The 18,167-nt window shown below is 41.3% G+C and overlaps 1 protein-coding gene across 6 annotated transcripts in view; it reads left to right on the forward strand.

The window, feature by feature from the left end:
• The window catches only part of CPT2 (Carnitine palmitoyltransferase 2), a 421,879-nt gene that overhangs the window by 360,262 nt on the left and 43,450 nt on the right, over nucleotides 1–18,167 (forward strand). For all 6 annotated transcript variants that reach the window (XM_068384285.1, XM_068384278.1, XM_068384301.1 and 3 more), the window contains exon 13: nucleotides 17,598–17,790. In XM_068384285.1, the coding sequence (XP_068240386.1) occupies nucleotides 17,598–17,790 (193 nt within the window). The remainder of the gene's footprint in view (nucleotides 1–17,597; nucleotides 17,791–18,167) is intronic.

The raw sequence follows: 18,167 nt of genomic DNA on the forward strand, positions 1-18,167 counted from the left end.
TCCTGGTCATTGGATAAAGTTTTATAATTGGCTTCGGAGATTGACAATCAAGCAGCGTCTTTAAGAGATTTATTTCAAAAAGTAATTTTCCTAATCGCTATGGCTTCTGGTGCTCAGATTAGTGAAATTGTGGCTCTCTCTACGGATGAGGGTCACATAGAATTTACAGACAATGGTGAAGTTAACTTATACCCTGATCCTACCTTTTTCGCTAAGAATGAGCTTCCATCTAAACGGTGGGAACCATGGAAAGTAGTTCCTCATGAAAGTGATCTCACCCTGTGTCCTGTGCAGTGTTTAAAGACATATCTTGACAGACCAAAGAATTTTGAAAAGGGTCAGTTATTTAGAGGCGAGACGGTTGGATCAGAATTGTCTTTGAAACAAGTGAAAGCAAAATTAGCTTATTTTATTAGAAGAGCAGACCCGGCTAGCATACCGTTGGGTCATGACCCTAGGAAAGTGGCATCATCTCTGAACTTTTTTCAGTATATGTCTTACGAAGGTTTACAAACTTATACTGGTTGGAAGTCCACCAGGGTGTTCTTCAAGCATTATATGAAGCAACTGGACGAAAGTTGTCATTTTGTGGTGGCAGCAAGTACAGTAGTGTTAGAAAACCTGCTGCAATGACATAGCCCTCAAGTGCGTCCTTGGGCATTCTTCCAGCTTATTTTCCTTAGTAAGTAAACTGTCGGTTTTTGCTTCATGATCTACATTAGACAATTTCAAAATTTAATTTTTCAGAATTCAATTAAGTTTCTCTGAATTTTATTTGTGTACCTATATGAGCATACCATTCCTATTTTAGAACTGAGTTTGAAATAGTTCAGTTTCTTTGGTTGGGTATGACAATGTATTTTGTATTTAGCCATATACGGCTTAATTTTTATCATAAGATCTCCTTCTTAAGGGGTTCTAGGATATATCAAATTGTTTCCCCTCATGATTACTTAGGTAAAAAAGAATTTATCGGGGATATATATTGGGGTACATGGGTAGATCATAATCCTTATCAATTAAATTGTATTAAATTTTGCTCAAATGTTTTGATTAGATAAAAAGTTGTACACTGTTTGATGAATTTTATTACTAGATATAGGTCTTTGTTGTAGCAAGAAACTTAGTATTCTATGGTAAATTTTTACCAACACTGCACATTAAGAATCTATTTGAAGATGAGTATTTGTTCCTTAATGATTACTCACTACGCTCTTGATATTGGCAATATTTATACTTCACACTGTTAAAGGGAGTGTTCTTCACCATAGGGATGGTTGATTGCAGGTCACAGATCTTTCCCCTTAGAACACTATCATATTTACCAAATCAAGATTATTTTGGGATTCACTTTAAGATAGAAATTTATAATTATGCTTCGTCACATAAGTGGTGAGCACTCATTATTGGGAGGTTTTTCCATGTAGAGCCTCACACCAAGTATAAATAATTATCTGGTACACTTCCATCAGGACGACATGCCTCGAGCCCAAAAAAGGGATTTTGACGTAGGAAAAATCTATTTTCGGGAGAGATAGCCATGTCGTCCTGATGGCCCACCCGTCACCTCCTATTTCTCCCACCCCTTTGCTCATTGGAGGCTTCTACTTCACAGCAGTTCAGCTGCGACGTGGAATGGTGAAGCGGGATCGTATAGGAGCACCGGAAGGTGATAGGATGTGTAACGGCTCCTTACTTATCCTACCCCTTAGTGGATTAGACTGGTTAAGGTCTGTTTGGGGTGCAGATATCTATGGTTATCTTAGGATACATCCCTGATTATAAACAATATCTTCGGATAGTTGTTTCCGGGGGTTGGAATCCTGTGATACCTGACGGTAATTCTCTTGTAATATCAATCGCAGAAATATTATACTGTAGAAAGTTGCCAGAAGGAACTTCCATCAGGACGACATGGCTATCTCACCCAAAAATAGATTTTTCCTTCGTCAAAATCCCTTATATATACATACATAAATACATACATACATACAGTATATATATATATATATATATATATATATATATATATATATATATATATATATATATATATATATGTATATACACACACACACACACACAGTCATGCCTCTCTTTACGAAAGCCTCTGCTTACAAAATTTTCAAGCTGTGAAACAAAATGCGAATATTTTTATGACTCACTTTACAAAAAATGTTTCACTTTAAGTAAAGAGATTTGCCAGCCAGGCCGAGAATAAAATAATCACCCATCACAAAGAGTTGAAGAAAATGGGTTTAAACAACAGAAAATGTAGCTGTAGTCTATAATAGGGGTAACTATAATAGTTCAGTACATATGGCACTGTATATTTAGTACACTATTGTACTGTATGTATTGTATTATTTTCCATTTATTATTACATTATGTTGTAATAACTACTTAATATGCTGGTATTAACATTTAGTTTTAGGTATATTGAATGGTTCAAATGTATTTGGCTGTAAGGTCTTTCATTCTGGTTATACTGAGGCTTTATTATGAGATTTAATGTGGTGTTTTGTATGGTTTGGAACGAATTAGGCAATTTGCATGTGAAATGTGACTCACAACAAGAAAAAGTCACCTTATGAAAGACACTCCAGAACAAATTAATTTTGTGTTGTGAGGCATTACTGTGTATATATATATACACCCTGTATATATATATATATATATATATATATATATATATATATATTTGTATATGTATATATATGTATATGTATATGCATGTATATATATATATATATATATATATATATATATATATATATATATATATATATATATATATTTGTATATGTATATATATGTATATGTATATGCATGTATATATATATATATATATATATATATATATATATATATATATATATATATTTTTGGGCTCAAGCCATGTCGTCCTGATGGAAGTTCCTATAGGGTAGCTTCCTAGGGTATATTGCAACTACGGCGATATTCCCAGAGAATTTACCTTAAGGTACCCAGAATTCTAACTCCTGGAGCGAATATCCCTAATGAAAGGGATATCGCGAAATATCAGAGGACGTATTCTTGACACGCCACATGGCAATCTGCACCCCGAACAGAGATAACACTTCGAAGGGGTCAATTGGCAAGAAAACGAAAACGAGAAAGAAAAAGGAGAGCCGTTCCCAAGGCTCTCTCTTCTCCCGTTTCGTAAGCGTGCATTGCGCCGATTCTGGCGCCATCTGTATTCCTTTTTGCGTAGCTTAACAACTCGGTGTTTTTTCCTGTGTTTCTCGCAAAATCTTGGATTTAATCATCTTTTTATGGCTTCTCCAACTTCGTCTGCCTCTGATAAGTTGAGTACCATTTCTTTTATGTATAAATGTAGGCTCTTGGTAATTTTTAAAGTGATTAATAGTAATAATCTTTGTTACAAGAGCCGTTGCCTACCGGAGGCGTCCTGGACGCTGTCGCTCGCTAGGTATGAGTTTTACTTAGCCAGAGCGACGTTCCCGGCTGTTTTGCTTTAATTTTTTTAGCTATTTAGCGTTACATAGGATTTCCTTATTTGTGCTTTTAGTATTGTTTGTTTTGGCAAAGTATTCGCCAATTCTGGCCTACGCTAGACCATGTAGCCTAGTCGTTAGGCCCTAGTACTTTCCTGCATGAATTTTGGATTTCCGAGTGTTTTAAAATTTTTTGAAGCTTTAGGCAGTTTTATACATTTAAGATTATATTGATTATTTCCAAGATAGTATACGAGTGAGTTTCGGTGATTTAGGTAATCGATTCTCTTGGTGCCTAGGCTAAGTTGCCTAGGGAGCCTTAGTATACTTTCTCATACTCCCCGGTTGCTAACTTTTCTTCGGAGAAGGTATGCAATCCCTTTCCCTCTGTTTAAGCCTTGGGCTTAACCCTAGTGGTTTATCTGAATTAATTTTCGATACAACTATATTGGGGTGTTACTGTACCTTCCTGTTCCAGTAAGTCTGGCTTCAGAGAGGGACAGAACATCAGAGTTTTTAGTCTGTGTCTGTGTTTGTCTGGCTTGGGGTTGAGCTCCCTCGCTAGTCTGACGCAGACATAGGAGGCTTAACCTCCTTAGGTCACTCCCGAAGGTTTCTGTACGAGATGATTCCTTCTTTTGTGATCTAACAGACTAGTCCTTGTTGCTGTTCTCGGTGGGAGGATGAGATCCTCTCCCCGGGAGTAGCAACACCTTCCTTGCTTTGGTTCAGTGGGGGTTGGCAAGTATTGCTGGCCTCCCTCCTTGGATCTCCCTTAGGCTAAGATGAGTTTTCTTGGCTGCGGGTGATTCTTTCCTAAAGCAAGGTTGGTAGGACCCTCTTTGTCCCTTCCCCCTCTTCTCTGTAATGGCCTAGCCGTTACAGTACTGTACGTCATTCTACGTCTGGACCTAGTATAGGTTAGGATGTGGAATTGACTCAGTCCCTTGCCGGCCGGCAGAGTGTGCCGGCCGGCAAAGGTCTTCTGCTTTGAGTGCTGCCCGGACCTCCCTTGGTCCCTCATCCATGTCTGTCTGTAGAGCCAGACGGCATTGGTCAGGAAGCCTGAATTAGATTCTCCCCTTCCTTACTTGCACTCTTTCGGATTGCCGGGCTTTGAGGTAGTACACTCTCTTATCCTGGCATCCATTCTGTTTTCTTCTAGTGCTGTACCCGACCCGGCTGCCGGCCTATGTGGCTGGCAGCCGGGCAGTCGGAGTTCTCTAGTTCTTTTGCTGCTGGCCGGCATCGGTTGTTTACCTTTGCCGGCCGGCCATTGTCACGCCCTTGTCTGCCGGCCGCTACGAGCAGTGGCCGGCAGCCGGGTGCTACCTTGTGTAGTCGACATTGGCTGTTGCCGGCCGGCACATGCATTTGAACCAGCGTTCTTCCGCCTTATAGCTGTTAAGTAGTATACTTTAAAGCTAGTTATGGTGTGTGCCGGCCGGCGCATTACCTTCTATACTGTACCAGTATTCTTCAGTATAGCATATACTGTAGGGAGAAAACTATAGTATGGTATTGGTACAACACTGTGTGTTCTAACACTTTTGTGTTGTCTTGCACAGCCCTTTGGTGTTGCCTTACAGATAAGAAAGTGAGTTCTTTCTTGTCTATTATCCGGTATTTTAAAATCATTTCTTAGGTGTGAGCTCCACCTGTTTCCTCTGGAAATTTGTCATTGGTTACTCCAGGACAGATTAACCATACGATTTTATTATCTGGAAGGCTGCAACATTTGGTTGTGCGGGAAACACAAGTGTGTGTCTTTCCTTTCTGATTTGTTATGCTAACTTTGCATATCCAGTGATACGTAGTTCACTTGATACTCATGGAAATTTCTTCTCTTTACAGGAGGAGCGTCCGAAGTGCGGAAGTGCTTTCTGCAACGTCCGCAGTAAGAACTTCTGCGGACATGAGTTATGTAGGAGGCACGCAGCATGCGCTGTCTCCAAGGGTGATCTCCGGTATTGGGACCCCCAGGTATGTACCGTGTGCTCTAACCTGATTACTGAGGCTTTTGATTTCCCTAGGACAGCGGAATCAAGGGATATAGCAAGGGAGAAGCTTCGTACCTGGGTAAGGGGCTTCCAGAAGAACACCTCTGGACCTTATCTTCCAAGTGAGAAGATGAGGGCTTACCTTTTCCCTAGGGCATCAGCTGATGCAGTGATTCCCCAGCCTCAAGAGGAGATCCCCCTAGTTCAGATCCAGGTGGATGCTGAAGTCGCGGTCGCCTTGCAAGACACCCAGTTGGACGACAGGATGTCAGACGTGTCCGAGCGTCTGGAGGAAGACCTCCTGGCAGGAGGCCAGGATGAAGATCAAGCCCCAGACATTGTAGAGGAAGAGGCCGACGAGGTGTCGGCTGCTCCGGTTCAGATCCCTGAACCTATTCCCTCAACATCGTCCGTTCTCCCAGTAGAGCTGGGACAGGCCCTCTCCTCCATTGTTGGAATGATCCAACAAATGCAGAAGGAGAATATTGAGAAGGCGGCTGCAATGGAACTGCAGATGCAGAAGCTTGCAGCATCACGTGGGCCCCAGAAAAGGCTCAATGTGAAAGACCTTCCCTTGTGCTCAGATGCTAACCCGTGGAGATATGCTGAGCACATGCCGATGACGACTGGAAAGATCGTCATGTCGGATAAGCTGGGTTCAGTTCCCCTTGAGAAGGTGGAATTCTGGCCCAGCAAAGGGTCATATCCGGACTGTTATGTCCGGTTGAGGAAGGAACCAGCTTCAAAGGAGGAGACAGAGCCGAAGGAGGTCATAGTGATGGACCATGCTAAGGCTCAAGCTTTGCTTTCATCTTCGATGAAAGAGAGGGGCTTCACGAACTCAAAGGTAGCTGCATTGAGTAAGAAGCTCCCTTCCTTTGTGTCCTCTCCTGCTAGAGCCTTCCCCTTTTTTTAGAAAGGGTTTGCGGCTGTATTAAAAGCAGTCGAGGCTGGCAAGCCTTGCCCCTCCCTGGAGGAGTGTAAACCCTTGTCGCTGGCCCTACCTATGGACCACAAGGACTGGAAGGACGTCCATCTTACCTTCTCAGTCGGGAAGTTGGAGGCTGATATTGCCGGACGTCAGTTCGGTGAGAACCTCCTTAAGCTGTCTGACTTTCTTTTGCGGAGAGAGCTCGAGACAAAAGAAAGACTGGCTGCCTCAATGTCTCTTCAGACCACTCTTGAGACGATGGCAAGTGACCCCAAGGTCCATGAAATGTTCATGGTAGTGGCCAAGACTCATCTGGCCACAGTGACGAAGGATCTTTACAGCTTCGTCAGGGCGAGGAGAGCTTGTAGGGAGTTCGTGTTCACCTCGGCTACGGTGAGGCACGAGCCAAGGAAACTAATCTCCTCCAACATTTGGGGCAAAGACCTTTTCCCTAGTGAATTGGTCAAAGAAGTTGTTGATAAGGCCGCCACGGAGAATAGAAATCTTCTCCAGAAGTGGGGCCTGTCTATCAAGAGAAAGTCTTCCCCGGATGAGGGTCCCCAACCAAAGAGGAAGACTAAGAGGACTAGGCTACCGTCTCGGCCAGCCAAGCCATTTGAACAGCAACAGCAACAGCAATTGTCGATGCCTTCAGTGCCCCAGATGGTGGCACAAACCCCGACCACTTTCCAGTGGGTACCCCAGGCCGTGTCGACGCAGTCCCCGGCATTCAACCCAACGTTCGAAGGGCAGTCAACTTCCTTTCGAGCAAAGCCTAGAGGAGCAGCCAGAGGCTCGTCTAGGCGCCCCTCAAGGGGAAGGGGATTCAGGGGTGGTCGCGGTCAGGGAGGCAAGACCTCAGGACAACAGTCCAAGTGAGATGATACCGGTAGGAGGGAGACTTCAGAATTTTCGGGATCGGTGGACCTTCGATCCCTGGGCCCACAGCCTACTCAAGAATGGACTGGGCTGGAGCTGGTACAGCACTCCACCCCCGTGCCCTTGGTTTTTCCAACACTCCACCCCCGTTCTGGAGGAGTACATCCAAGATTTGTTGGAGAAAAAAGTTATCCGAAGGGTAAAGTCCATCAAATTCCAAGGGAGGCTGTTTTGTGTTCCCAAGAAGGACTCGGAAAAACTCAGAGTCATTCTGGACTTGTCGCCACTCAACAAGTTCATAGTGAACTGCAAGTTCAAGATGCTAACACTGCAACACATAAGGACCTTACTGCCCAAGAGGGCATATACCGTCTCCATAGACTTGTCAGACGCCTATTGGCACGTTCCAATCAACCGTCGACTCTCCCCCTACCTAGGGTTCAAGCTACAACGAAGACTATACTCCTTCAGAGCCATGCCATTTGGGCTAAATATAGCTCCAAGGATCTTCACGAAGCTTGCGAGCGTAGCTCTCAAACAATTACGCCTAAAGGGAATTCAGGTAGTAGCCTACCTGGACGACTGGCTGGTGTGGGCAGCATCCAAGACAGAATGCTTGCAAGCTTCCATTCAAGTGATCCAGTTCCTAGAGTATCTAGGCTTCAAGATCAACAGAAAAAAGTCTTGACTTTCTCCATCTCAAAAGTTCCAGTGGCTGGGAATCCACTGGGACCTAATGTCACACCGTTTCTCCATCCCGGCGAAGAAAAGGAAGGAGATAGCGGGTTCTGTGAAGAGACTTCTAGATTCCGAAAGGATATCAAGACGCGAACAGGAGAGAGTACTGGGTTCTCTCCAGTTTGCTTCGGTGACAGCCCCGGTGCTAAGAGCACAGCTAAAGGATGCAACCGGAGTTTGGAGAAGTTATGCATCAAACGCGCGAAGAGATCTGAGAAGACCAGTTCCGCTTCGTCTACGTACTCTTCTCAGGCCTTGGTCCCAAGCCAGACATCTAAAGAAGTCGGTTCTTCTTCAGCCACCTCCCCCGTCGGTGACAATTCACTCAGACGCCTCGAAGGAGGGATGGGGAGGTCACTCTCATCGGAAAAAAGTCCAGGGGACTTGGTCCAAGCTATTCAAGACCTTTCACATAAACTTTCTAGAAGCTATGGCAGTGCTCCTTACCTTAAAGAAAGTCTCCCCGCGTCACTCGATCCACATAAAGTTGGGTGCTGGACAGCGAGGTAGTTGTGAGATGCTTGAATCGACAAGGATCAAGGTCACCACCTCTCAACCAGGTGATGTTGGCCGTCTTCCGATTGGCGGAAAAGAAGAAGTGGTACCTATCGGCAGTTCACCTTCAAGGAGTCCGCAATGTGACAGCGGACGCTCTATCCAGGTTCACACCGATAGAGTCGGAATGGTCCCTAGACGCAGGATCATTCTCCTTCATCTTGAGTCAAGTCCCAGAACTGCAGATAGACCTCTTTGCGACGAAAGACAACAAGAAGTTGCCCCTGTACGTGTCCCCGTACGAGGACCCCTTAGCGGAAGCAGTGGACGCGATGTCCCTCGACTGGAACAGATGGTCCAGGATTTATCTGTTCCCTCCTCACAACCTTCTGTTGAGGGTCCTCAACAAACTGAGATCCTTCAAGGGGGTAGCGGCAATAGTGGCCCACAAGCGGCCGAACAGCGTGTGGTTCCCCCTGGCATTGGAACTACGGTTGAAGTTTCTACCGCTACCAGATCCAGTTCTGACCCAGCGAGTCCAGAAGTCAACTGTCTGCGCTTCATTACAGAAAACCCGGACCCTGCAGCTCATGATTTTCTCTCCCTAGCGGTGAGAAAGCGTTTCGGGATTTCGAAAGCCAGCATAGACTTCCTAGAGGAATATAAGTGCAAATCTACTAGAAGGCAATATGAGTCATCTTGGAGAAAATGGGTGGCCTTTGTCAAGGCAAAGAATCCGCAGGAGATCTCGACGGACTTCTGCTTATCTTTCTTCATCCACCTCCATGGTCAAGGGTTGGCAGCTAACACGATTTCGACGTGTAAGTCTGCTTTGACAAGACCCATTCTTTATGCCTTCCAGGTCGACCTCGCTAACGAGATCTTTAATAAAGTTCCGAAAGCCTGCGCTAGGCTCAGACCTTCAGCACCTCCAAAGCCCATTTCATGGTCTTTAGATAAAGTTCTTCATTTCGCTTCTCTGTTGAACAATGAGGAGTGTGCGTTAAAGGATTTGACCCAAAAAGTTATTTTCCTATTTGCACTCGCGTCCGGGGCCAGGGTTAGTGAGATTGTAGCCCTCTCGAGAGAGGAAGGTCATGTTCAGTTCCTGGATGGGGGAGAACTGAACCTGTTTCCGGATCCTACGTTTCTCGCCAAGAATGAGTTACCCACCAACAGGTGGTGTCCCTGGAGAATCTGCCCTCTGAAAGAAGATGCATCTCTATGTCCAGTAGAATGCCTAAAGGTCTATCTTCATAGAACTTCAGACTTCAAGGGTGGTCAACTATTCAGGGGAGAAACATCAGGCTCAAATTTATCACTGAATCAACTCAGGGCGAAAATCACATATTTTATTCGCAGAGCGGATCCTGACAGTACACCCGTAGGTCACGATCCGAGGAAAGTTGCCTCATCCTTAAATTTCTTTAATTGTATGGATTTTGAACATCTTCGTTCATACACTGGCTGGAAGTCTTCCAGAGTGTTCTTTCGCCACTATGCGAAGAAAGTGGAGCAACTAAAGAGATCTGTGGTAGCAGTGGGTTGCGTCGTTAACCCTGCTGTTTAACTCTGCGAGGAACAGTGGTTTTAATTGGGACGATTAATTCCAGGGTGAGTGTGTAGTTACATACTGTGCTACAAACTAAGTGAGGGCACTGAGTTGCCCACGTTGACTATTCCACTTCCAAAGGTGAACCTAGCATAAGTGCAGACATGTGTGCCGAGCGTTTCTAACGCTAATGTAACTGATTAGTAATACAGACTTTCTGACTTTGATACCTCGGTATGTTAAAAGTGGCACTAATGTTTTTCTTTCAGATAAACAAGTTTCTGTTTACTATCATACTTATGCTTAAAGTTTTGGTTATCCTCTTCTTATATATATATATATATATATATATATATATATATATATATATATATATATATATATATATAAATATATATATAATTGTTGTTAACCTGTCTGTTTATTGTCTGTCAATAAACTTGTTCTTGAGAACCTTGCGTCTCCTTCACCTGTGTCAATTTATTGATATAATTGAGCATTCATTCTATGTATATTTATCTGGGATAATTCTAATAGATTGTTCCTTTATGCAAGCTAATGGTGCATTGGTTTATGCTTTCCCTTAGCGGGAAGACTCCACCCCATAAGGGGATGGTGGCGGATTTACAGCTTCCTCCTATGCGGATATAAACCTTTGTCCAATACAAGTATTGAGCGGAGAACTGGTCGATATTTCATATTGACGCAGTGGTTCTTTACAAACTATGCTTTACTTAATATAGGGTGAGACCACTATATTGGCTTGCCTGGTATTCATACATAGGTATATGTACTCTTCGAGACTTTCCCAGAGTCTAGTAGGACTCTTCCCTGTAGGGGGCAGGAAGCTCTAACATGGTTTATGGTTAGTTGAAAAGATTTATAACGGTAACATCTTAGGTCTCTAGGTCTAGTCGACCGGGGAAATACCTCCGGGGAGTACGGCACGTTCTGAGAATCCACAGATACAGTAATGCTCTGGTATACTTCCATCAGGACGACATGGCTTGAGCCCAAAAAACGGATTTTGAGCGAAGCGAAAAATCTATTTTTGGGTGAGATGGCCATGTCGTCCTGATGGACCCGCCCTTCCCTTTCTATGAAAGGGCTGTAGGACCCCTCCCTACATACAGTATCTGTAGCACCTCGTGTATCGCTGCAAGGAATACAGATGGCGCTAGAATCGGCGCAATGCACGCTTACGAAACGGTAGAAGAGAGAGCCTTGAGAACGGCTCTCCTTTTTCTTTCTCGTTTTCGTTTTCTTGCCAATTGACCCCTTCGAAGTGTTATCTCTGTTCGGGGTGCAGATTGCGATGTGGCGTGTCAAGAATACGTCCTCTGATATTTCGCGATATCCCTTTCATTAGGGATATTCGCTCCAGGAGTTAGAATTCTGGGTACCTTAAGGTAAATTCTCTGGGAATATCGCCGTAGTTGTAATATACCCTAGGAAGCTACCCTATAGGAACTTCCATCAGGACGACATGGCCATCTCACCCAAAAATAGATTTTTCGCTTTGCTCAAAATCCGTTATATGTATATATATATATATATATATATATATATATATATATATATATATATATATATATGTATATATATATATATATATATATATATGTATATATATACATATATATATGTGTGTGTATATATATATATATATTATATATATATATATATATATATATATATATATATATATATAATTTTCCAAAACTCTTCTTTTAAGTTTTAGAGCATAAAATTTCCTAACTTTTCATACATGAATAGTTAATATTAGCCAGTAAATATAATATTACTTCCAATTTTTCTCTGAATATTTCATGCTTTTGAGAAATCGGCCGTCAAAATTTGTTTATAGAAGTCATCTGATCAAGTTTATCATGAGTTAGATTGGGCTTTTAGCAGAGATTATGCCTCACCACTGGCAATCATAAGGACATAATTATCATATTTCAGTGTTATTTACTAAGCATTGATGAGCTCCTTACCTCAAATCCAGAAATATATAGTTTACATGTACCAAATGCCCACACATGAGTAAGATGTTGCTAGCACAATATATTCTGGACAAATTTTATGCCTTATTCATATTTAGTTATTGTCTCTGACACTGCGCATCTTTGAACGGAATCATAACATAGAAATTATTAATATACAAAAGAGCAAACTAAGAAATATTATGAATATAACCTAGAAAAACGTACAACAAAAGTTTACCTTGTGATGTTAAGAAACATAGAAAACCAAAAGACTTCTACGAGGTGTTAGAGAGAATTGTTTATGAAGCCCTGATGGAAGCAGAGGTCCGACCCTTCAGACGTACTAGTCAAGGTGACACAGGAAGTCCGAGAGAATCTATCATGGTAGCTGTAAGAGATGAACCTGGTAGAGGGATCCCCACTACTTGTCATCCTCTAGAATTTATCGTTTTCTCAGACACGTCCAGAGAAGGGTGGGGAATGCTCATTCTGATTCGCTCCAGTCAGTGCTGTAGACAGAGGATGTTGGCAAAAGGTCCCATATAAACATCTTTATTCTGAAAGCAGAGTACCTAGTTCTGATCTATTTTCATGTGATAGAAAAAGATCACTCGGTAGTGTTAATGAGCAATTACACTACAATAGTGACTTATGTCAACAAGTAAAGGGGTCTAGTGCTCAGTCCCTATGCCAGTTGGCAGTGAGCATGCACTCATGGTTGGAGGATAACAAAGTAACCCTATCGGCATGTTTCATCTTGGGGAAACGAAACATAACCGCCGGTAAACTGAGTCGCTACAATCAAGTTGCGGGAACAGAATGGTCTTTGAATCCTTTAGTGGCGCGGGAACCCTTAACTTTGTGGGGTTCCCTAAGAAGATACATGTTTGCTACTCGCCTCAACAATAAATTAACAGTGCATTTGTCTCCAGTACTTGACCAAGCAGCAGCACTGGAGGACGCATTTCAGCACCTATGGGACGGCCTCGACATGTATACTTTACCACCCATTTGTCTCATAAGGAAAGGGATCAGCAAAACCAGAGTGAAAGGCTTTTTGCAAATAACTGTGAAGCAGCTATCTGCATACCTTTGAAAATCGTCATCAGTAGTCTACCAAGCAAAGTGGACAATCCTCATTGATTGGTGTCGTAGGAGGAATGGTTCTCCACTTGAAGCCTCTGTCCACTAGTTGTAAGTTTTTTAAGTAAAACTAAGAGGAGTAAACCCCTCTTCCTTATGGAAATTATCAGCTTTGACTCAGAGTTTTGAACAGTCTGTTCCCCCTGGGAAATCAGCTCCCCAGCTTAGAATACGACCAGAGTCCTTCGCTCACTCTCAAATGCACTTTACAAACCCTTGACGAAAGCTTCAGAGAGGGATCTCATTCTTAAAACAATCAGTGTTTCTGTTAGCCTTAGTTTCAACAAGAAAAGTTGGAGAGCTGAATGGCCTATTGTACATAGTGTGAAATTCCTGGTAGTGGAGACAGAACCCGTTCTCATTCATTCCCGAATTTGTGGCAAAAACACAAAGCCCATCGATGAATGACTCTAGGTTTGAATCTCTTTTAGTATCAATGCTGAAAGAGATGCTTGATAATCTTGATGACTTGCTTTTGTGTTCTGTAAGGGCGGTAAGGCTCTACATAAAATAAACAAGATCATGTAGGCCACACTTACAGTCTCTTCATTAGCACAGGGAGAACAAAGATGAAAATCTCCACCACATCTGACTTAACAAAGTCATTAGTAGAGCCTACAGAGAACAAGGGCAAGAGCCATTGTTCTCATCTCCTCCTAGAGCTCATGCAATCAGAGGGATTAATACAACTTTAGCCTTCAGAAATAACTATTAAGTTGCCCAGGTGTTAAAGGCAATCACCTGGAAAAGACAAACCCTTCACAGCATACTATCTTCAAGATTATGCCCATAAGTCTCTGGATACATTCTCCATAGTTGCTTGGGAAGGGGTGTAACAAGTCTCGCTTCTTTCAGGACATAGATAGCAATTACATAATAATTTTAGGGTTTAACCCCTTGGCTACGATGATGTCCCAGATATGTTATTTACAAATATAAACCATGTGGAAGTTAAAATGACTTGTATATCTTACAAAAAAGTACAGCACATGGTCATATATCATGCTTAGGAAATTTCACCAAAGAAGCTCTTCCCCTCCCTGATATTAGCTCATCCTCTTTCTTTCTTCGGCCAACCAGCAAAGTCTTTGGGATTCTTGCCTTTATTCCTTATTGTGTAAGAGCTATTTCAGCCTTTTTTTATGTCCCTATGTAGAATCACACCACTTTCTCCAGCCAATAGCAACATTCCCTTCCAGAGGCATTACACAAATCCCCTCCTGATGCCTCCCAGCTTAGAGACATAGGAATCCTCACATATCATCCCACCACCAACCGAAACACTTGCGATTCCAACCTTTATCCATGATTATTTAAGGGCTATTTTAGTGTATTTCAATGTTGGCTTACGTGTTCAAATCACATTGATAGTCTTCTGTAAAGTGGGATATAGTGTGTCATTCTTCAACCATCCTCGGTTCTCCCCCCTGACTCCCACCCACAACGCCACCAAAACACCAGTCATGCAAGTTGTTGAAAGCTCTGATAGCTGTAAACATGATGACAAAATGTGATTTATTTTTTTCTTACTTTGGTTCTTATTTTCTCAACTATCATTTCCTCAAAATAATAACGTTTTCATGTCTTAGATATGTGATATATTTCATATTAGTTTTATTCATAGGATGCCAAACTAAAATCAATCAATCAATCAATCGTTATTTCCATTTATTGATATTCTATGCAGTACTTGTCATATTCCTACATGCACATTCCCTATTTCCAAAACAAGAATTATCCAGTTCATAGTGTCAGTCACATCCAGTATAGAAAAACAAATGAACAAATGAATATTTTGTCTAATGAACTAGATTCTCTCTCTCTCTCTCTCTCTCTCTCTCTCTCTCTCTCTCTCTCTCTCTCTCTCTCTCTCTCTCTCTCTCTCTCTCTTTTTTGGGGGGCAGAAATATGTTTCTTTTGTCATTAGAAAATGTTTGTCTTTTTTTCATATACAGTACCTTATACTTCTACATTATAGACTTTACTGTATAACGTAAAGTCCGTTATTACTAACAAGTAGTTTTATATCTTTTGATGGCTATTTATCACGGAATTATTCGTGAATAACTTAGTAACTTCAATGAATATGAAGATTTTCTACTCAAAATCACAGTGCTTTACCATTATTTAGAGTGAAATAATATAAAACAAATTTCTAAAAAGTTATTGTATGCAGTTATCACTTCATAATAAATGGAAAGAATATTTTGTTATTTAGAGTGAAATACAATAGAAAATTAAGTAAACTTTTTAAAAATGTATTGCGTAATCAGTAGTAAAATAAATAAAGAGGGAAATGTAGGTTATTATAAATTAAGTGTGCATTTATATCTGATGGTGACAAATCTCGTGTATAGCTACTGATAGCGGTTCCACTACCTGTGTAGTGAAGGGGTTAAAAGTGAGAATGACTGGCCTTCTTCCCTCTTTCCCTACCTTCCCCCTCAATGGGAAGTATGTCAGTAAAGGCAAACCCACAGCTTGTATTAAGACTTAACAGGAACATAGTTCCCACAGAAGACAGGTTCTTGTATGAAAAACTCCTTGGCCATGATGCTGTAGGTCACTCAACCATGGGTCACGGGATGTAAGGATCCTTTGCTCTGCTCTTCTTACCAGACTAAGCATCTTGATCCTGGGTTGCTAGCCAGACAGTTGGCGAGCGGAACTTCCTCCCTTCTAAGGATAATTCCCATACCAAAGGGAAAAGGTTTGTATTCATGTAGGACCAAATCACAAATTTCAAAAGCAATTTGTATTTTTCTTAGCTATACTACTGTATACAAATCTGAGCGTTTTAGGTTTCACTTCCTGTCGTATCCACCCCACAAGTCTGAGGAAGAACCAGAAGGGAGGCTTAGCGCGCGGTCAGACCTGGACAATCAGTTGATAGTGGTTACCAGTTGCCAGAACCTTGACAATTCCTCATTGGCCGTTACCAACTTCGCCAGATTCTTACCTTACTAAAGGACTTAGGTTTGTATAGCTAGGTAAAATTCAGATTAGTTTTGAAATTTGTGATGTTTTTACAAAGTAAAATCTTATTTTTGGGGAGGCATTGTGTGATCCCAAGACCCTCCTGCCTCCCTAGAAAGGGAAGTGGGACCTAACTGAGATATACTGCACTTCTGTATTGAAAAGATGGTTGCCAGGTGTAAAGCAAATGCCCAGTTCTCAGTGGGTAACTTCTCATCAGTGAGGGTGCTATGATGGGTTCAGTAGAACCTTGAACCCATGGGTTTCTCTTATAAATACTGATTCTGTGCCTTACACAGCTGTATATAGGCCCTAGGGTAGTGAATACAATGTTTCCTTGCTATATCATGTTGTATTAGATTCCCTATTCTAACCTTTAGTCTCGGGACTACAGTAATGCCTCACAACACGAAATTAATTCGTTCTGGAGTGGCTTTCTTAAAGTGATTTTTTCGTGTTGTTAGTCACATTTCACATGCAAATTTCCTAATTCGTTCCAAACCCTACAAAACATCACATTAAATCTCATAATAAAGCTACAGTTTAACCACAATGAAAAACTCTACAGCCAAATACATTTGAACCACTCAGTATGCCTAAACTAACTGTTAATACCTGTAAATTAAGTAATTATTACAACAATGTAATAATAAATGGAAAATAATGCAATACATACACTACAATACTGTACATATACTAAATATACAGTTCCATATGTACTGTACAATTATACTTAGCCCTATTATGGACTACAGCTACATTTTCTGTTGTTTGAACCCTTTTTCTTCAACTCTTTGTGATGGGTGACTATTTTATTCTCAACCTGGCTGGCAAATCTCTTTTCTGAAAATGAAACATTTTTCGTAAAGGGAATCATAAAAATATTCACATCTCGTTTCGCAGCTTGAAAATCTCGTAAGCAGAGTCTTTCGTGAAGAGAGTTATGACTGTATATAGCACCTCTCCAAAACCCATTCTTTTCATACTAACCTATCAATCTTAATGAAATGCCTACCACCTCATCTCCTCATTCTGACTCTACTTCAATCAAAAGAATGAGACTTGCTATCCTTCCTACTGTTGGGTTGAATAGACCCACGCACTTACAATCATTTTGTTTTTAATGTCCTGGCCATTTTTCATCTTATGTCTTCAATATTAAAGATGATATCACTTGGGAATTCCACATTTCTAGTTAAAGGTACAGTAATTGTGATTGATAAGTTTGTATGAAAAAATTAGATTTATGTTATTAAACCTTCTTATATCTAGCCAGCTAGTGTTATCTATTTAGTTTAGTTTATTGAATATGATTATGGAAAAATCTTTTTATGTTATCGATTTTCATTGCTCAATTTTTCATATCTGAATTTTGATTTACGGTAGATGTGATTCAATCTTACACATAAATTCTAGGACAAGGATTTGATCGTCATCTATTTGCAATGAGGAAGCTCGCAGAAGCCAAGGGAATGAAGATGCCTGACCTCTACACTGATCCTGCGTATTCAAAAATCAATCATATCATTATCAGTACTTCCACATTGCCATCAACTGACATTAACTTTGGAGGATTTGCACCAGTTGTAAGGGATGGATTTGGTGTTGGGTAGGTGATTGTTTGATGATTTTGTTTTTAGTTTTCACTCTATCTTTTTGTGACATTTTATTTCTGTGAATGTTCCCTGATGTTCATATTGCTTTCATCTCTGGACGCATGGAATTTTTACATTACCTGTTATTAAGAAATATTCTTGTTTTCTTGCTTTGTGATACATTATATCACTAGTAAAGCAATGAGACTAGCTTCTAACAACAATAGCATGATACACATCTCAGATAGCTTCTTCAGTCTAAATGTCAACATAGAACAACAACGATGCGTGCTTCCCTACTCTAGATGTCAGGTTTTTTGTCTGTTTTAACACTAGAACGGCCACTGATGGTTAACCCCCTAGAACAACCAAGCGGTCAAAATGACCGCAC

This window comes from Palaemon carinicauda, chromosome 1, assembly GCF_036898095.1.
Source record: "Palaemon carinicauda isolate YSFRI2023 chromosome 1, ASM3689809v2, whole genome shotgun sequence".
Lineage (NCBI taxonomy): Eukaryota > Metazoa > Arthropoda > Malacostraca > Decapoda > Palaemonidae > Palaemon > Palaemon carinicauda.